The 21,122-nt window shown below is 32.0% G+C and overlaps 2 protein-coding genes across 6 annotated transcripts in view; one reads left to right on the top strand and one right to left on the bottom strand.

Moving 5' to 3' along the window:
* Window positions 1-2,412, bottom strand: part of LOC106458916 — a 17,110-nt gene extending 14,698 nt beyond the window's left edge. Inside the window, exons 1-2 of one of the 3 annotated variants that reach the window (XR_002610467.1) lie at window positions 2,228-2,412; window positions 1,726-1,927 (exon numbers count right to left, since the gene is read on the bottom strand). The gene's annotated coding sequence lies outside the window, so the exon portion shown is untranslated. The remainder of the gene's footprint in view (window positions 1-1,725; window positions 1,928-2,227) is intronic. The other 2 variants (XR_002610468.1, XM_013918482.2) reach the window with 2 other exon arrangements.
* LOC106458917 (nuclear respiratory factor 1-like) lies at window positions 1,827-19,220 on the top strand. 3 transcript variants are annotated; one of them, XR_002610466.1, is made up of 11 exons: window positions 1,827-1,919; window positions 6,401-6,593; window positions 7,366-7,480; window positions 8,150-8,276; window positions 9,676-9,825; window positions 10,618-10,776; window positions 13,088-13,198; window positions 13,782-13,937; window positions 16,076-16,286; window positions 16,799-19,026; window positions 19,074-19,220. XR_002610466.1 is itself a non-coding variant. In XM_013918483.2 (10 exons), exons 2-10 carry the CDS (start codon window positions 6,431-6,433, stop codon window positions 17,026-17,028), a joined length of 1,422 nt encoding a protein of 473 aa, XP_013773937.1. In that variant the 5' UTR covers window positions 1,827-1,919; window positions 6,401-6,430; the 3' UTR covers window positions 17,029-19,220. The 3 variants fall into 3 exon arrangements, 1 of the variants encoding a protein (XP_013773937.1); XR_002610465.1 differs by having other exon boundaries at window positions 16,799-18,999; window positions 19,047-19,220; XM_013918483.2 differs by having other exon boundaries at window positions 16,799-19,220.
* Window positions 19,221-21,122: the final 1,902 nt, after the last annotated feature.

The raw sequence follows: 21,122 nt of genomic DNA on the forward strand, positions 1-21,122 counted from the left end.
CCTTATCATCCACATCCTTCTCTGCCCCTTTTGTTTTCCTTCCCTCTAATACTAATAGTTCCTCATCTACAGAAGCCAAGCTCTGAAATTTGTTGCTCAACAGAATAGGCTCATTATAACTAAATTCACTACTTTTTACTCTAATAATACTCTTTCTAACTTCCTGAAAGTAATTGCTAACTGAAGTATCCCTTGCATGTAAAATCTTGAGCACATCCTGAAATCCTGCTGCCATTTCTCACAGTCTACACTTTTCTTTATCTATCACCCCTGCTTTAATTATGATAGCCTCTAACCTACAAACTCTGAATAAAAATTGCACATCTTTATTACTAGCTTCCTTAACAAAATTACATGCCAGTCCCGAGTTCCCAAATAAAACTCACTCATTGCACCCATTACACCTAACAAACTGTGAATGCTTAACTCCTACACTAGTCTTAACCATTGTATTTATATCTATAGCCTGAAATACTCAATACCAAATACCAATATCCTATTGTTAACATTGTTACTGTTCAGCCTAACGTTTAAGAACCATTAATTTTCTATCACTACTTTGTCTTCACACTAATGTAATAAAGTTTATCTTTAAGTTTAATTATATAGAACTTAGAAATAGAACTTAATAATTCATTAAGACAATATACGTAACGTTAATAATAATAATAAAATGTATTTAGCCTTATTTATATAATATAACCTATCTATATATATAAGCTGAAGTTAAACTAGTGGATCTAAGTTCAAGTAAACAAGTAAATTCTTAAAACACCAAGGGACAATAAACTAGTTTTTGGATTCTATTTATTTAATAAAACAAGGTGTTTGTCCTGTTTTACGATCTACTAGTAAGTTGAAATATACCTAAGCCTAAAGTACTGTTACATTTACTAAGCTTATTTTTAACGTTGTTGTAAAATTTACACCACTACTCTATAACTATAACTTATAAGTTAAAAATTTGATCGTCTTACTTTTATTTACCAACCTTAACACATTTAGTTATTATTGTGTTATTTAACTCAAATTTAACTACAAATTGTAATAATAATAATATTAAATAACTTTCACAAATTTATAAGAGCTTAACTTTTCAACGTCCAGTCATGATTAGTTATATACTATAGTTATAAACAGGTCAGAGTACAGGATGCTTTTCTTTTTTTAGCTATACAATACACAGTATTTCAAACAGATCTGAACGTAAAATATTTGGATAACTAATACAACTATGTTCATGCTAATTTTAAGTAACATTAGTAGTAGAAACACAAACAAATGCTGGTGTGTTATTAACACGTAAATAAATCGGCTCTCTTATGGGAATTGTATGTTTTGCAAATTTGTAATCATGTTTAACAGTAAATACCATAACTTGTGGCATAAATGAAAATATTAGCTTCCACATAAGTTAAAACTGGTATTCTCCACCACCTTTGCGTGAACAATATATTTCTATAACTTTTCTTCCAAACAAAACATATATTAAGCTCCACTAAATTACATTCTTATATTCTGATAATCTAGCTGGGCTGATAGGTTTATATAGGATAAATCCCAATTTTCAGTTGGTGAGGATATGGGTTTATTATTAAATAAATATCAGAGGTAGTTAATACTTATAGTTATACATGAACATATAATTTCTGATGACTAATTGTTATTGTAGAAATATAAACATTAACTTGATAAATGTCTAAAAGAATTGTAATGTCAGAATACCTTAATTATTTAATTAATCGAATTACGCGCTATTTAACTTGTTCTCCCTTAATAGATGGCGCAAAAGTTCCCCTCTGTTCTTCCTTCTTGTGCAGGAGCTGAATTCTTCAATATTTGCTGTAGTTGCTCAGATCACCCTTATTTTCGGCACTGATCGCGCATATCCTCGTGTTTGCGTTTTCCACTTAATTCTGGTAAGTTACTGTACATATGATAGAAATAAATTGATTACAGTAGTTTTAATGAAAAAATTTTTTTTCTTGTTTCAGAAAGTATTTTAGTGAGGTAAAAAATAAGGAAATTAACTTAAGTCCTTGTACAGCGCAGACGCAAGATGGCGGATTACCCGCTTTATGCGTTACTACGCACTAGCCAATACTAAGCCTAGCTATAATTCATAAGGAATGTTCTAAAGAAGTTTTTCTCGTTAGAATTTTCTCCGTTGATTATGTCATATAAGTAACGAAGTACGTTTTAAATCTTAGATTATTTTATTACCTACCTGAAATACAGGACAAGTTAATTAACCAGAACAGTTCTCTCCTAGCAATTTTATTTGACTTGCAACCCCTCAGAAACCCCAAAATTAAATATGGCGCAGTCGCAAACGGGATTAATGTTCGAGTTGCTCAGTTGTGTGTGCTTTAGATCCCTCATTGTGTCGGTCGCTGAAGTGAGCGTAATGAACTGATGTATTTTAGTATTTTTAGGTGTAAACAAATTACTTGCGGGACACTAGATATAAACAACAACAGAAAAAATTAACTTTACGATCGTGATGAGGCCTTCATATTAGGCCTTGCAACCAATTTCTACATCTATGTTAATAAAAACTTAAAAGTTGGTAAAGAACAAATACTGAATTTTTTCCTGCCAAACTGTGTCTAACTTTTTTTTCGTATGTGGGATTTTTAACGTTGTAATAAATAGCAGTACAGCAGTTATATTAGTCAAGAATATCTGAGTTGATAAAATTAGTTATCTAAAAATTTTAACATACTAAAAGTACTTCCGCAGGGTCCCCGAAAATGTTCTGTTTCAAGAGTGAATAAAACCAAAATGAAGAGTAACAAATATTTTATTTATTGCTTTTGAAGTTCATATATCATACTGTGTAGTAGCCTACATAGTGTATAATTCTTCTCGAGATTCGTGGCATGCGCACGTTTTACTGACGTCACGACAGTACAAATTACAACGTTAAGCATTCCTTATGTGACATTATTTTAGTGTCTACTGACTGACTGACAACACACTACTGTGTAGAGATGCGAGTGGTTAAAACAGGTGACCCCTTCAGGCAGCCTTCAGAGAAACAACAGATAATCACCAATGGCATTAATTTGGCGTGCTGTTTTAAGGTTTGTTCTCAAGTGAAAGTGTCTGTGTGTGTGTGTTTTTTTTGTTTTTTTTTCAATTTTATTTAATTCGTTAGTAGTCTTGGTATCCTTAGCTAAGTAAGAATATTGACTTGTTGGAAATAGGTTCAGGGGAGAGCGATTACGATTAATCCAGGGATTGAAGGGTTATCTTTCAAGGGTAACGTATTTTCTTTTAAGAAAAGAAGGGTAAAAGATTATCTTATTAAAGTTTACAAAATTATCCAGGAGATCTATAGGATAAAACCTCTTGATTTCCTAGTGCTATATTCTGAAGATGATAGTATCAGAGGATACAAGTTTTAGACTTGTTTGTTTCTTCTTATGCACAAAACCACACAATTGACTATCTGTACTGTGCCCACTGCAGCTATCAAAACTCAAGTTTTAGCATTATATGCCTTAGGACTTACGTTGCGCCACTGGGGGACAAAAATAAAAGGACATTCAAACATAGAAACATCTTAAGATTTTCTATAGCAGATGAAAGTGAGCCATACTTCGTTTTAGTATTTTAGCACCGACACTGGCATGCTTAAATGATGAATTAAGTCATAATAGTATCTGAACTTTATGACTTGTCTCATGTAATAGATAGGCATTAGCATTTTCATATATATGTATGACACTTGATAGAGAAACCTATACGGGAAGAACTGCTTAAAAATAACTTCATCAGCCTTAATTTCGATTTTTCGTGAACAATTGGTAAACAAGTACACCAATCACTAATCTACGCCTAGCGGGCAAATGAACAACAAATGAAAATCCATTAGTGCTTCCATGGTTTAATCAACGTGTGTGATATATGATAATTTAAATACATAATTATTTAAAGACTTCTTTCTGATCTAAATTCACCATAATGTGGTAATTGGAAAGGTTCAACTTATAGATGCGGTGTAGTGGTGGTGGTTGGGGGGGATGGGGTATTTTTTGTTGTCAATGGTTATTGTAAACTTGCATTCACTATACACACATACATGTATTTGTTTGTTTGTGTGTATTCCTAAAACGACAGAATGCGTTCTTCAAATAATACAATGCTTGATTGAGATCATTATTGCTAGCCGTCCCTAATTTAGAAGTCATAGACTAAAGGGAAGACAGCTAGTCAATACCTCCTAACGCTAACTCTTAGACTACTATTTTGACCGTCACATTATAACGCACCCATACATGAAAGGACCAGCATGTTCAGTGATGGGATTCGAACCCGCTATCTGAAGATTGTTAGTCGAGCGCTTTAACCAACAAGCCATCATTGTTGCAGTGAATATCAATTTACCACACACACAAAATTCAATAAACAGCCTTTCAAGCGAACATTTGTCTTTTTGTAAGTGTTGTGTATTATTATTTTGTTGCATTGTAAATGTCTAGTACAGTCTATCACATCGTGAAGTCTATTCTTTTATAACAAAAATATAGTATGCAGGGATATCATGTTTTCAACTTGTTTTATTGATATAGGAGTTTAAATTTTATTTTCAGCTATTTGGTTTGTATGCAGCTTTAGTATAAACACGTGGTTCAGAAAGTCATTGAAGTAACCTTGTTTTAGTTGCATTGTTCCCTGTAGTAGATAATGTCCATTCTACCCGAAAGGATATTGCAGTAATATATAGCATCTGGGTTGAAAGGATTAACGACTGGAAGTATTAGCTCTGTAATGTCATTTGCTGATCCAGTTGACGTTTTCTAAATATAACAGGTGACCAAAGAAATTGACATTTCTTTAGGAATTCAGGTGTGCTTCCACTAGAATATTTTTGAGTAAAGTTTTACTTCAAGATCATCATTTTTAATTCATTAAAAGTTGATCTCGAATGAAAGAAAGCTGTGGGGCTAAGCACATCCTAGTAGAAGCGACTGCCTTTTCGTGCCCCACAGCGGTATGTCAGCGGACTTACAACGCTAGAAACCAGGTTTCAATACCCGTGGTGGGCAGAGCACAGATAGCCCATTGTGTAGCTTTGAACTTCAAACAAATCAAATCAAGTCTTTTCGTGTTCGCAAGTACATATGTTTCATTCATTTTTTTGTTTGATAATAAAGATTTTATTCATTTCTACAAAATTTGACTAGCCTAATTATTACATGCACAGTTGGAAAACTCAGTCATCAGATTCAGAAGTATTATTCTTATTTGCTGAGCGAATCTGTCATTATTAGCTTTTCCATCTATCAGATAATGTGAGGGAAATCAGTTTTACTTGAAAATGCCACAAAAACAACGTGCAGGTATTATTCAAATCTTATTACGATATTATCGAATAATTTTATTTTCAATCAAGCTGTTTATCTCACAGCAGTTGAGAAATACTATATCGAACACAAAAATAGATTGTTTTTACTCAATGAATTTTTGGTTCCCCAAATAATGTGTGTTGCTTTGGTAATAGAGGCGTTACACTACTTTTGAGAGAACGTGAATAGGTACTCAGAAAATCGCTCGGGCTTTTCCGTCATACCTAGTAAGAACAACTCGAATGTAGTTAGAAACCATGTTTGGACTACTTTTGATCACGTGACTCACGTATGAAGTTTAAAGTTAACAGAATCCTCATAACATTTAGAAATTAATGCAATAGAAACGTCTCTGGATAACACATTTGTGTGGAAACAAGGATAACAGGTTATGAGTTTACCAAGATAAGGCTCCCAGTCATACTTCCTGTTCAACCATTGCATACTCCAAGCTGGATAATGAAAAGGGTATTCATGCTATTCCATATGAAGACGTACTGGTTAATGTACTTTGTGTATAGGATTTCTGTGCGATTGGACTGTTGAAAAGGGGACTAGGAAACCATTTACTCAGTCACTAGATGGATTATAGACAGCATTCAAGGAAGGTTTTTGTGTTTGGACATATCATCCTTACAACAGTGATTTGCAATGGAAACTGTCCTGAAGTAATACTGTCAAGATGTGTGTTTGTCAGATAGAGTAAGATTAGACATGGCAACATGGATTATAACGATGGATTGAGGCTACAAAATTGTTTTAATATAGTGTGCTTAACCCTCTGCAATGGTGGAATGAGTGTTATTTATAATATAGTCTTCTTGAATTAAAACTTATGGAGAGTTTTATACTCCAGTTAATTAAATTTTATTATCACATAGTGGTGGAATGATTCAAGTGCTAGAAATTGCAGTCAAAAAGTAAACTAGTGAGTTTCATAAACTACATAAGTAGTGATTAATTTAGTCAGGGTTTTGTAAAATATTAGCCTGAAGAATTAACATATCAAAGTCTGTTTAAATATTGTAATTTCTTTTTTAAAACAGTTGCTTGCACAGTTGACCAAAAAAGAAAAAATGAATATGAGTACAGAAACCAACTCTGTCAACCACACCATTATTGGTGGAGATGATGCAAGTTCTACTCCCTCTTCTCCAGAGAGCCCATCATTTGATGATTCTGACTTGCTGTCATCTTCTGCTGTGGGAGACTATGTAACATCTCAGCTTGCTGCAGCTGGTGAGTTTCATGGGATTTTACAATAAGTGAATTGTACTAGACTTGGCAGTTACTTAATATTATGTTTCAGGAAATTGTTACAAGTTGATCAGAATTCACAACAAATTGTATATATATAATATCACATATAAAAGATAAATTCGTTAGGTTGGATTAATAGATTATGCATAAAAGGTAGTAGATGTAAGTCCAAAAGAATACCACTAATGTTAATTTTTCATCTTCACACTGTTTTTATGCATTGCTTAGGCTCAGCTGTTATACTTGTACATCTGTAGTCCTACAGGTTACGAGTTATTTAAACTTTGTGTTATATGTGTATATAGTGTAATCTAAACATTTGAAAGTGTACATATAAACTTCACTGTATAAGATTGTGTGGAGTTTCTAAACTTTGATTCTTCTTGCCTTAAGTAATAATAATTTAAGAAACAGAACTAAGCAGGTATGTTTTTTTTTAAGAAAAAGGTTGTATGATGTGAAAACAATTTTACTACATGGATGATAAGTGACTCAAAATTAAAAGTATGTTTACTTAATTTTTTTTTCACCTTAAGATTGTGTACTTAGAACAGTCTTGTGTTTTATGTCCTTTCATTAAATCCTAGTAATACATCAAGTTCTATGTTTAGTGATTTTTGATTTAATCTATATTTTATCAGCTCTTGTTCTTTTATTAACACTATTTATGAAATTTAAAAAGTGACAATTTAAATAGAGTTAAAAAAATTTAAACATAAAAGATAACTTCTTTGTAAACATTTTTTTGTAGGTCCCATTGGTGTAGCAGCAGCTGCAGCAATTGCTACTGGTAAGAGAAGAAAGAAATCTTATATCTTTGAAACCAATCCTTCCATTAGAAAGCGTCAGCAGAGTCGTCTTCAGAGGTTACATTATACTCATTTTATTTTATAATTTTTATTCCTTAACTTTAAATTTTTCAACATAGGAATTTCTAAGAAGCTAAGCTAGAAAATCACTTTTTTTTAATTGTCTATGTATTTAATTCATACAGCTTCTGCTAAGACAACATCAAGTGAGTAACTGATCATTTTGGAGGTACAGCTTCTTAACTGAAAGTAATTATAACAAACTTAATGACTTGAAATATTATTAAGCACATTTAGTGGTCAGTTACAAATACAAGAATGTAAAGAAAAATTTAAGTACAATAATATCTACAAATGTACTTGATAAAATGTGTCTTTTTTAGTTATCAAAGCAATTCCTTTTGGATTTTCACAGAAAAACCCTTCTCTTTCACCTTCTCTCTGCATGTTACTAACTGCAAGCATTCTACAATTTGAGCATATATTTTGAAAATTATATAATGTTACGATTGTTGAGCAGCTTGAACTTAAATTTATTACTACTGATTGAGTTATAGCCAACATGATGTGAAGAATGTAATATATTGCTGTTTTACTGTACATAAGAAAATGTTAATTGAACTACATGCTGAATTTTTCTTTTACCATTCCTTAAAGGTAATAAACTGTTTTAGACAATAATTAAGGGTTACTATAACATTCATAAAATTGATTATTGTTATTCAGGAAACTCAAAGCAATAATTGATGAGTACAGGACTAGAGTGGGACAACAGGCTATAGTGCTGATTGCCACTCCAGGAAAACCACAAAATAACTTCAAGGTTTTTGGTGCTCACCCACTGGAGAATGTGGTGAGAACATTTCTAATTATCATGTTTTGTGAAGTTCCTTATTTTTACAGCTTATTATAAGGATATATATATATATGTGTGTAGCATAATATAAAATAAGATACAGTTATTATATTGTTTTATGGAGTTAAATTTAACATTTAACATAAATCAAATGGAGCTTTAATGTGTTGCGAGATAACATATCTATGAAGCTTTATGGAATTGGAGACAGTTTATTCTTGGAGGTTCCAAGAACATTGAGCTTCATAGTGGGTTTTATGTTATTCTCCAAACTCAAACTGAGTTTGCAAGAAAGAAAGAGTAGAAACACAGATTATTACAACAACAATCTTTATTCAAGCAAACACTGTCAAAATAACAATACATTACAAAAGACAAAACAAAGACAAGTGTTTATGATGAGTGTGTTGAACTGGTAAGGTAGGTGTTGAAAAACCTTAAATAGATATCTCTGACCAGTTCAGTGTGATCTCCTTTGTAAGCCACACAAAAAGCTAAATGCAAAATAAAACAATCCTGTTAAGTTGTAATCCAAATTCTGTAACTTTTCACAATGCAAAAGTTAAATCATATCTAAAAAAGTTAACTGAAATGAAGAAAGTTCAGAAAAACTTACACATTAACTAATGGAGGAACTAATGCATGGTATATTCCTGTACTACACAAGCTAAAGACATTCTAGTTATAGAGTGAGAGTTTAGTTCACACTGTGTCAAATCTTCAGTTTCACTTTATACTTCACATTTTATTGGACAATTTCACACCCTAGTTTCTACGTATTTGGCTTGTTCAACACTACATCCATGTGGTCAGTTTGCTTCAGATTACTTCAGCTGACTTTCAGGCATTAATTTAAAGAACCAAGATTTGTAATAATTCAGATAAATTATTTCAATATGTCATTATAGTATGAGCATTTCTTCTCAGGAAATAGTTTATCAGCATCTGATAGCTGATAATTTAGTAATTGTAAAAACTCTCTACTTAACAGTACAATAATGTACTTAACTTCATAATAACTGGCAATAATGTACTTAACTTCACAGTAGCTGCATCAACAATGTGCTTAATTTCATAGTAATGTACTTAACATTAACTAACAGTAATATATTTAATGGTAGTAGCTATGAGAATAATTTTCTTAACTGTGACAGTAATGTATTTAATGACAGTAGCTATAAGAATAATGTACTTAACACTAATTGTGACAATACTGCACTTAACTTCGTAGTAGCTTTGATACTAATGTGCTTAACTTCAAGTTTGCATGTGGAAAATTATAAAAAATCATTACAAATAATATTGCTTTTAGAAATGATTTAGAATTGAAATTCTTTAAAAAAAGAAATGCATAGAAAAGTTGTTTTATGTATATTACATGCTATGGAATCCACAGGTTAGAAGCTGTCGGCATATGATTGTTCAAGAACTTGAATCAGCCCTTGCTGAGCATGTGCCACCACAGCACACTGATGACATATCTATGTATGAGCTTCCTCCATTAGTGATAGATGGAATTCCCACACCAGTAGAAAAGATGACACAGGTATATAATGAAATTGAAGACTTATAAACATATTGTGTGACAGTGAACTTAGTGAATTCTTGGTATATACATGAAATGTTTCCTAGTATATTTATTGTATTCTACTTGTAAGTCCACCCACTGTTTTTAATCCATTACAGTCTAGTATAGAAAGTATAGTGTTAATTTGCAATATATATATCACAGAATAAAGAATATGTAAATGTAAAAGAAAATATATATATTTTTTCCTTAATCTATGGTATAACAATTGCTGTCAGTTAGACTTGACACTTCTCATGAACATAAATACAACCATAAGTCCTAAACTAGACCATTTGTTAATCATATCACCAATTCTTGTGTACATGCTTATTCTGAGCATGGAAAATAAAAATAACTCATTGAATAAATGTTATTTTTCTAAAAACTTTTTAAAACTTTTATGACTTTCATATTTATTATCCATAGACTGTCCAATTTTTTTTCCAACTTACTTTAATGATTAGTGTTTCTTTTCCTGAATGTTATGCATCACAGATTCACTTATTTTGTATGTGTGAACACATTGAGGAAAGTTGTTTATGTACAATAAGTTATTGCGTTGCTTAACTCCGACATATTAGAAAACTCGCCAGATGCAAGTGTTTTTAATATTGTATGTCATGTTTTATCAATATAAGACATACCCTTAAAGGTTGTTTCCTTACCTATGCAGTATACTTTATGTAATTTTTGCATTTTCATCACTTGATTTTGGCATATGTGAAATATGTAACTAAGCAGTAAAAATGAACTTACTTTTTCCCTTAGGCTCAGCTTCGTGCCTTCATTCCACTCATGTTGAAGTATTCAACAGGCCGGGGCAAGCCAGGCTGGGGAAAGGAATCAACTAGACCCCCATGGTGGCCAAAAGACGTTCCTTGGGCCAATGTTCGAAGTGATGCTCGAAATAATGAGGAGAAGCAAAAGGTGTGTCCATGACTAAATAAATCCACTTTATATTGATGGTTTTAAGTGTTCTTTTACAAATATCTTATCTCAAATATGTGGTAATAAAACACTTAAGGATGGTGTGTGTGTGTTCACCAATAATCATTAAATGTTGTTAGCAATTAAATAATTTGGCTGTAACCCTAATTTGTAATATTTTTAATGTAGTGCTGTAGATTTGGTTTTCCAGAGGTTTCAAGCAAATTCTTATGCTTAGTCTCTCAGATTTCTTTTGCAAACAGCTGTAAGCCCTTTTAGTGGTTATAATGTTATGCTATAAGTCCTGTAATAATTATGAAAATCTATTGCAATAATGTATTGTGCTTACAGTCCACAGGTTGTATTTGATGACCATAATTTTCCTGCTCTACAATTGAGCTTTTTTTTAAATCCCCAGTTATAGTTCTTAGACTTAATTTATTACTGGCTGAGGTGCAAACTACTGGCTCAGCCATTTTGAAACATTAATGTGTTTGTTCAGCATATTTCCTGACCATATTGTACTATACCTCATGGCACTCCCCAGTGACACAGCAGTAAGCCTGCAGAATTATAATGCTAGAAACGGGGTTTTGATACCTATGGTGGGCACTGTACAGAAAGCTCATTGTGTAGCTTTGTACTTAGCTACAAACAAATCAGCTATATCTCATGATTGGCTGTTTAAAACGTTTATCTAAAATCATAGATTTGCTGTGTATGAGGTTTGAGAGTGTAATTTCAGTAAAATTTCAGTTTTAAACTGTTTCTCCATTCTCATCATGGTAAGGTAAGAGCTTTACATTTTCTGTTGACCAGCTGGACACTCGTGTGACTAAGATGGGAATTCACAAGGAAACCTCAGCACAATTCCAAACAGATTAGTTTACAACCAAGGACACATGTTTGAAATCATTACATTTTAATTTATGCTGCATTTAGAAATATTCACCTTGATTTCCATTATTTATTGCTTCAGGATTCCTTATATTAAAATATGTGAAAACTCAGATTTAAGAGGAAGTGTACTTTGAATATCATTAGGAAATTTTAAAAGTTATTCTCAATAAAATATGTTGTTTGTGTCAGAGCAAATCTACATTGGGCTATCTGCTGTGTCCACTGTGAGGAATCTACCCCCCCTCCCGGGTTTTAGTGTTGTAAGTCTGTAAACTTACTGTTGTCCAACCAGGGGACCTCAATAAAGGAAGGTTTGCTGGGCTTTTTAAAAGAAAGAGAGTGTTAAGTTTGTAAACATACCAATTTCTTTACTGGGTATTTTAGGAAAAGGGAGTGTTCAGTGTATAAAAGTGAAATAGATTGTATGTTTATACTCTGAGCTCTCCCATTCCTTAAATACTAAGTAAACTACTTGGTCATGTTCATTTTATATGCATACCAAGCATTTCACTTGGCATTTAAGAAAGGGTTCAAGTATACACATACAAGGTAGTTCACTCGGTATTTATGGAAGTGAGTGTACTGTGTATAAACACGTTATGTTGTTCATTTGGTCATTAACCCATTTACTGCAGCTGTTACATATATGGCTTTTAAATATTTGTGTTCGCTGCATCAACCCATCAGTGTTAATGGTATTTAAAAACCCATAAAATAATCTGGATTTTCCCCACCTTCAGTGGTGCTTTCTGCTGTGGCAGCGAGATGTTATCATACAAACCTCTCTGACATCTTGAGAGAACCTGCTGCATAGAATGTAGAAATAAGTCACTTACTGTTTCACAACATAAAGCAGAATGTTGATGGTCAACATTTCCAGAAAAATCTTTGATCCAACATCTCGAGTGGGAATTATAAAAGCAAGAATCCATATGTGTACTAGCTGCAGTGAATGGGTTAAGGAAGAGTAATGAGTTTTCAGTTTGTGTTCATTTCAAGTGTTTCACTAAGTGATGTCTCCCAATGGGACAGCCATAAGCATATAGACTAACAATTCTAAAACCAGAGGTTCGATTCCCTATGGTGGGGACAGCAGATAGTCTAATATGGCTTTACTGTAAAATGAAAAATACTGAGTGACAAAAGGAGTGTAGTAGTCCAATATAGAAACATTATTTTCTCATCTGCTAAATTCTAACAAATTAAATAAGATAAAGTAAATTAACTTACTTTTCACAAATGCTTGAACTAATATCTGTAATCAGTATGCAAAGAAACCATTATGACTTTTTCTTTACATTCTTTGCCAGTGTATGCCTATTTATTTTTTCAACCTACATGAAATCATGCCTGGTGAGAGATTGTGCTATAAGAATATCTGCTTCATCAGCACAGATTGTTCTCTTTACAGGTTTCATGGACTCATGCCCTGCGACAGATTGTTATGAACTGTTATAAATATCATGGACGAGAAGACTTAATGCCTGCTTTCAACAATGAAGAGGAAAAGGACAAAGGAAAGGTGATTAACCAGTTTGCTCCTGAGGAAGAAAGGTCCACCTTTCGAAAGTGCTCGGGTTATAGGGTTTTTATTTATTTCTAACCAGAAGATGGGTATTGTGTTCTTTATGTCAGTATACATTGTTAGTGCAGGAACTGTGTTCTTAGTTGATCCTGGGGCACAAGGAATGAGTTGGCCATATTTTTTTTTTTTGTAAACTTGTGTCACATGTTTATCTTTTCTGCAACCTGTATCCAGAGCTTATTATTTTAATATTTCTCTTGAAAAATATTTTTCTTGTCTCTGCAACAGAATATTTTATCAGAATGAGGTTTATTGTTGGTATTTTAATTTCATTTTTTCTTTTGTGAGAATGAAAAAAAAAGACATTTGTATCAAGTTAGTATTTTTTATTTTTTAAATTATTTTTTGTTCATAATTAATTTTCACATTGTAAGAAACATTATTTTCATTTGCTACTCATGAGGATCATTTGTAAACCAAGAGCTAGATAAGAAGTTATTCATGTAGCTTAACAACAAATAGACTCAGTGATAGGATGAAATTTTGTATTATAAGATACTACTATTATTTAATTTTTCAGACAATGTTTGCTCATCCTGTAACACATTATTCTCCAACAATGGTGCAAACAATCAATAACTCTGATGGTACTGTATCAGTTATACAAGTGGAGGCAGGCAACACTGTTGTCACTCTTCCTGAGGGAACTCAAGCCCAGTTTCAAGCTTTGAATGCAGTAAGTGGTTTCACTTTTGCTATCATTATTATTATTATTCAAGCTTTTCCTACAACAACACCTTAAAATTACATTGGTACTTCTACAGTAGCACCCTAAAATTCAACTGCATCACTGATAAAAAGTTAATTAATGGATCTTGTATCTTTATATTTTAATGTGTGTGTTTTTAGGTATCATATGTACTTACAATGCACAAGATTTACATAAATATGAGCCACAGGAATGTGAGAATATTTTACTAGTCACTAATCTCAGAAAAGGATTTGATGAGAAGAGAAATTTAGACAGTTACACAATGACAGTACAAGGATTATCTTTAGGATCAGGTTTTCTTTAAAGTATATTGGAGTACCTAATATTTTCATATCAGAGTTTGTTTCCTTTCATTTATTTAAAAGATTGGATAATACCCAGAATGATTAACACGACTTTCTCAAAATGATACTGCAACAATTACTGTGCTGGTATTGTTTAAAATACACAATGGCTCAAGTTACCTTCCCTAGCCAGCACATTCACCAAATTTCAATCCATTTGAATGTCTTTGAGATGAACCACATATACACCAATGAAATCCTCTACCTGTTGAAGTCCATCCTTGATGACTAAATACCAAACAAGACACCATCTGGCATCTGCAGAGCCTGTGCCATGTTGAGTCCAAGCTATTATTGCAAAATAAATTGGTCCCATCCAAAATTAGGTAGAATTCTAATAAAATTACTTGTAAGTGGATGTATAAGCATGTAGAAATGACACATTGGTGTTACACAAAAAATAAAATATCCTAGTGAATAATCACATTATTTGTGGTAGAGTTCTAGTAATGTGATTTATCAGTGGACATGTAAGCTATTAGTTTGTGAATACTGGTAATGTCACACAAAAAATAAAATATCCTAATGATTAATCACACTGTTTAAGTGGATGTATAAGCTTGGGGTTTGGTGAACACTGGTAAAATTAATGTTTTGTGTGCAACAAACAATAATGTATCCTAGTGACTAATGAAAAAAAGATATTTACAAATAGTAAAATTTTTATGGGGATGAAGTTAAGAGTTTTGGATTGTTTACATTATACCAATTCTCATGTACGCATCAGAATGTTGGACAGTGTCAACAAGTATGGTAAAGAGAATTGAAGCAATTGAGTTGTGGATCTTAAGGTGCATCTTGAAGGTATGTTGAACATCTGAAATGAAGATATGTTGTCAAGAGCTGGTTACAGTAGGAAGCTGTTGACTAACATCAGAATGAGACAGTTGAAATTTCTCAAACAACTTATGAGGAAAGAAGAAATTGAAAATTTGTTCATAACTGGAAAGACTGAAGGAAGGAGAGACCATTTAAGACAGAGGTTGACATATGTCAAGAGTCTGTCTAAATGGAAGAATGTATCGACATTGGAAATTCTTTGTGTCTCAAGGAAGAGAGACCTGTGAGAAACTGTGATCACCTGTGTTCTGTTTGGATACACAGAGAGAAAGAGTGACTAATCGCACTGTTTGTAAGTTATGATCCTTGACATGCACATTGAATAATATTTCTTTATTTACTACTTTTGAACTTATTGATTTCAGTTTAAAAACTTTGAAAAATGTTTCATCATAATGATTCTAATCTCTTAATTAAAATTCATTGTGTAAATCCTCAAACTTGAAAATTCAGTTTTCAAAAAATAATGATTTATTGTACACAATTCTAAAAATGAGACTTTTTCTAGTCTCAAAAATACACAAAATACTAAATAACTTACTCTACAGAATTAAAGAAAAAACTGAAGATAATGCAGTAAACACATCAAAACATGTTGAGTGATGAGACTCTTTCCAGTCTTATCAGGGTTTTTTCTGTTATCCTGTACAGTAAGTTATTTAGTATTTTATTGTATTTTTGAGATTGGAAACAGTCTTATTTTTATAATTGTTTATAATAAATTCTAATCTCTGTCTGAGACTGAAAATTTTTTTGTTTAAAAAAACAAGAACAAAAATTTGCTTTCTCTCTTGATTTTTCTGATATCCAGATGGTGCATGGATATGTACAATTACAAAGGTTCTATATTGTTTACATTTACTTTTAGATTGAAAACCCACAAACAGGTGTTCCTAATTTGTTATCTACTTTACTTAGATTCCAAACTCCCAAAGAGATGTTCATACTTTAGCTGAAGTAGCTGTTGCTTCACAGCAAGATGATGGTGAAACAAGGACTCACCAAGTGACACCACTAAGTGTTGATCTGCGTGGAGAAGTAACTGCACAAGCCATGGCAACACTAGCAGAAGCAACACTCAGTTCTGATGGACAAATTATTCTTACAGGAGAAGATGGAACACAAACAGGTATCTTCTGATATGAAACACTAAAACCTAGACAAACTTTTGGAAATTTTCACAGATAAGCAATAGAGAAAAACCTGTCTTGTGTATTACTGAAAATAGTAATTTACTGTTGTTAGGTCCAGTATCGAGTAATGTAAGTAAAGCTTTGATAGATTGTATTTACAAATCAGTTTCACTATGAAGACAATATAAGAGATGTGGTTTTGATCTTATGTGTTTAAGAATTCAATAAGTAAATGATATTTTTATAAATGTAACTGCTATAACAAAGTTTTGTATTAAAGTTTAACATGTTATGGCATATTGCACTAATAACATACAAGAACAATGTTTCAATAAATAAATAATGTAGTCAAACTTGTGGATATCAATATATTATTCTTATAAATACAACTAATGTAGTGTAACTCATAGTGTAATAATAAATCAACGTGTACTTATGATGAAGTTTAGCTAAATAAGCAGTTTTTTTAAATTAATACACTATTCTTACATTTAATTACATGTTCTAGCATTTCCCGTTTCTGGCATGGTGACCATTCCTGTTTCCATGTATCAAACTGTAGTGACCAGCATTTCACAGTTGACTGAAGGTCAAGCTTCTCATGAAGGACTTATGGCCCACATTACAGTTGGAAACTCAACAGACACCAGTGGGAATGGAACTAGAGCTATTGATGGATCTGACAGGATAAATGAATCTGTCTCTGTAGCCTCTAGTGGGGGCTCAGGAGATAGTTAAGTTTACAATGGAATTAGTTAGTGTCATTTTTGAAATCCTATTTATATGGTGTATTTGTTGTAACTGTAAGAAGACAGGAAATGTAGAATGATAAGGTGTTCACTCTATGTTAAACCAGTGCTTAATAGAAATCAAACTTGAAATCTTTGTCAAAGTAAAGTTGTAGTTAAACCTTCATTTGTTAGTTACCAACACAGTTGTTGTTTTATAAAAAAATTTTACCTAGTCAAAAAAAACAGATAACCTGAATGAGCTGATGAATGTTGACACCTTATGATATTAGCCATTACAACAAGATGCATGGTTGGAGCAGTCTGTCCATACATATTTGGGTACAACAACTTGAAATTACTCAGGAAAATTATAACTTACAGTTGATGATTGAAAAAACTGATGTTTTTTGGTCTTTATCTTACAAACTGCTTGTTGTCTAAAATGTTCATACTGTTCTATAATTACCTGCAAGTATTGAAAGTGAGTTTATACACAACTGGTTTTACTATGAAATGCACATATTGAGTGAAGAGCTAGTCAGTCATAAAACTAAGAATTATATAATAGATTAATAATGTCATTGTAAATTAATTTATGTTGTTCTTTGTTATATTTTTAAATACTGATGTTTCATTGCTTGATAATATTTGTAAGATATTAAAACTTATTGACCTGACAATCAGACGACACCTGTTGCTTGTACACCTACAAATATCTGCACTAATTGCAAAAGTATAAAGAATATATTGGTTGTTCCAAATTCTGCCACAAGCCTTACTATAACCAAGAGCTGTTATTCATTTATAATATGAATATTTAGGTTGATTATGTTAGAAACTAACGCTCTTACGTTATCATTATACGTCAAAGTAACTTAATTAATATCTAAATTTATCATAAAGGTGGTTTTATCAAGGATGAAGTCATTCAATCTTTTCAGAATTATAAGGATGCAGAATACCTCCATTGAAGTTCCATCTGCATGTAGGGCTTTTATAGTTATAGATGTAAGTATCTCAATTAAAAAAGACTTGAGTATATACTGTGTACTCACTGCATTGTAAGCCATGCCTTACAGAGAGCTTCACTGTAGCTCCCAGAAAATGTCAGATAATCTTCAAGAGTATGAAATGAAAGAAGCAAACAAAAGATTACAAGTTTCACTGTTATGTCCCATAAGTTCAACAACATGGATTATTAGATATAATCTTCAAATTATTTAGCAATAAATAATAATTTTGATTTCAGTTTTCAGATATCCTAATCACCACTACATGTATCCTAAAAATATGGAGATTGTCAAATATTTTCTTTTCTTTCCTACTTTTAATTGTTATTGTTTCCTAACAATGTTGAGAGTATTAAACTTTTCTTTTGTACTTTACATTATTATTGACTCCTAACAATGTTGAGATTGTTAAAAATTTTCTTTTATACATTACATTGTTATTGGCTATGCTAAATAACAAAGATTTAAGTAATAAAAGTGCATATAGAAACCATTGACTGTGAATTTGTTAAATTCTTTTCCAGTGGAAATAAAGAATGCAAGCATTCCACATCTATATTTGAAATTTAAATTTACTGTCATTTATACTTGAATTAGTTTAGTTCCTTAGGAAAATGAACATTCCAACTTATTTTTTATAAATTTAAGCTATAGAGATAACCTGAACTATACAGTGTGACTTTGTAACTTGTAAAGCTTGAGATAAACAGAAAAGCATGCATTGAATATTGTGAAAAAAACATAGTAAGTTAAATAACACGTGTAAGTTGAAGAGCCAATTTCTTGTTTCTCACTACACATTGTAATAAGTGTAACATTTATTCTTTACTAAGCTGTCTGTTCTGAAAACTGTCATTTCATCTGTGATATGGACAGACCTGGAAAGGGAGTATATTACAGCTAGTCTATATATATTAGCAGGAAGAATGAGAAGGAAATGTGCTTCAGGTAAAGTATGGTATTAGTAGGTAGACTGGAGAGAAAGCATGCTTCAGGTAAAGTATGGTATTAGCAGGTAGACTGGAGAGAAAGCATGCTTCAGGTAAAGTACAGTGTCGGCAGGAAGACTGGGAAGGAAATTGTTTATATCAAGATTAATGTATAACTGTAGTGAATGATTTTGGAACAAGTTAATATCTGCAGCTTCAATAGTTATCTTGTTGCCAATAAAGATTTGGGTAATTTAAAAGTGTATTTCTTTTGAGTAATTATACGGGAAAAAAAAAGAGAAGTAAATTGAAGCCTCTATCACATTCTCTAAAACATTTTGAGGAGAAAAATGCATGCAGTTTGAAAGATAAATTACTGTGTACCACTTACATTCATATTTTGTGATATACAGTGTGCAAAATATGTCATTTCTTGAACAAGAAGGAACAGTTTTCCACTTAATAGCCTCCAATAATTCTCTCAAAAAACAAAGCATTCTGTGTTGCTTACTTTCTGACAATACAATATATCTAATATCCTGAAGAACAATGAATAGTATATCTCCCACATCATAAACAATATGCAACAAAATACATTAAATCTTTCACATTCTGAACAATAATATACAGTATATCTCTCACACCCTGTACAACAATATTTTCTTAATTTAACTTTTGTGTTTCTGGATCTGATTAAATGCTTTTTGAAAACTTAAGTGTACCCAGTCCATCCACTTTACATCATCCAGATAACAAGTAATTTCCTTGAAAAAGTTAGTAGTTATAAAATTCATCTCTCATTAAGTTGATTTCGTTCAAGCTGCTTTTGTTCCTTTGTTATTCTCTAGAGATAATATATTTTCTGCTCAGGGAAGGTATGGCTGTAATGCTGCACACTGTGCAAGGATGTAGACAAGTGTGTATTCCAATTGTAGGTCAGGTGATATATTGAGGGTTGAACCTTCTTTATGTTTTAATGGGATTCACCAACAGTAAAATAGGTGATGCATGCATGACAATGTAAAATATAATTTTGTATATAATATTATGATATCTTGGATCTCTCAAGCTAAAGCCTTCAGTTTGGTAAGTGAAGCTCTAAAGTTTAACCTGTAACGTTAACTAATGTTATGAAATATCTTTAGAAACTGTTATGAGAGTATAGAGAGTTAGCTATATAGTAAAGACACTGTCCTGTGACCTACATACACGTTATTCTGATTGTATTTTAGTTTGAATAAAGATTGTTTCATTGTATTTTTGTACATTTATGTCGACTCTTTCTTTCTCAAAGTCAGATAACTCAGACTTATTTCGTAATAAATATCTTGCTAAATCTCCTGTTAATCAGCAGATGTAACCTTTCATTCTAAAGGAAAATCAATTTGACCTGAATATACCACGTTTTTCTATCTGCATATGATAGTATAGTATTTATACTATACTGAATTTATCGTTTATTATGTGTATGTGCAGGTTTCACATAACACATGGTAAAAAAGCCATTATACTCATCTCGTTCTAGCTGTCTTTTTTTTTTATTCTTAGGGGGATTATGCCTGTTCTGCTCATGAGTGTTGATATTGTAATATTGGACGTTATGCAAGGATGCGAACAGCAGTGTCTTTCAATGATATCTCAGATTTACGGCCTCATCTTTTTTGTAAATGTGAATGATCAGTCATGTGAGTAGCGCTAGTCACTCTGGCTATTTACGAAATTTTTTGTGAAGTAAAGAACGTTGGAACACAATCTTGAAGAGTAATCAATTAAAAGAGATAATCCAGTGAAAGCAACAGTTTGTCTTTTCATTAAAGCAAGTACTTACACTGTCCAGTCTCTCTATTTCATTTGTTCTGAATATTCAGTTATTCAGATCTGTATATTATTCAGAAATAAATATCCAGATCGAATTTCCTTTAATTATGTGGACCTATTCTATTGCTCTTAAGTAAAGTCAGTTTTACCTGAATATGCCACAATAATGTGTGAAAAGTAATGCATTTTGGTTATGCGTTTATTATTTATGAGAAACCACTCAATAACAAGAATGAAGATAAGGACCTTGGACTTGTGGAGAATAAATCACTGAAATCATCAAAACTTTGTTCCTAGTGTTAAAACTAACAACGTTTTAGGACGTATTTATAGACATATTGATT

Source organism: Limulus polyphemus, unplaced genomic scaffold (genome assembly GCF_000517525.1).
Source record: "Limulus polyphemus unplaced genomic scaffold, Limulus_polyphemus-2.1.2 Scaffold533, whole genome shotgun sequence".
Lineage (NCBI taxonomy): Eukaryota > Metazoa > Arthropoda > Merostomata > Xiphosura > Limulidae > Limulus > Limulus polyphemus.

Excerpts from the sequence above, each read along its gene's own strand:
- LOC106458917 (XM_013918483.2), top strand. The coding sequence starts at position 6,431 with ATGAATATGAGTACAGAAACCAACTCTGTCAACCACACCATTATTGGT. Across the intron at positions 13,199-13,781 it reads AGGAAAAGGACAAAGGAAAG|ACAATGTTTGCTCATCCTGT; the intron begins GTGATTAACCAG and ends TTAATTTTTCAG. Across the intron at positions 13,938-16,075 it reads AGTTTCAAGCTTTGAATGCA|ATTCCAAACTCCCAAAGAGA; the intron begins GTAAGTGGTTTC and ends TACTTTACTTAG.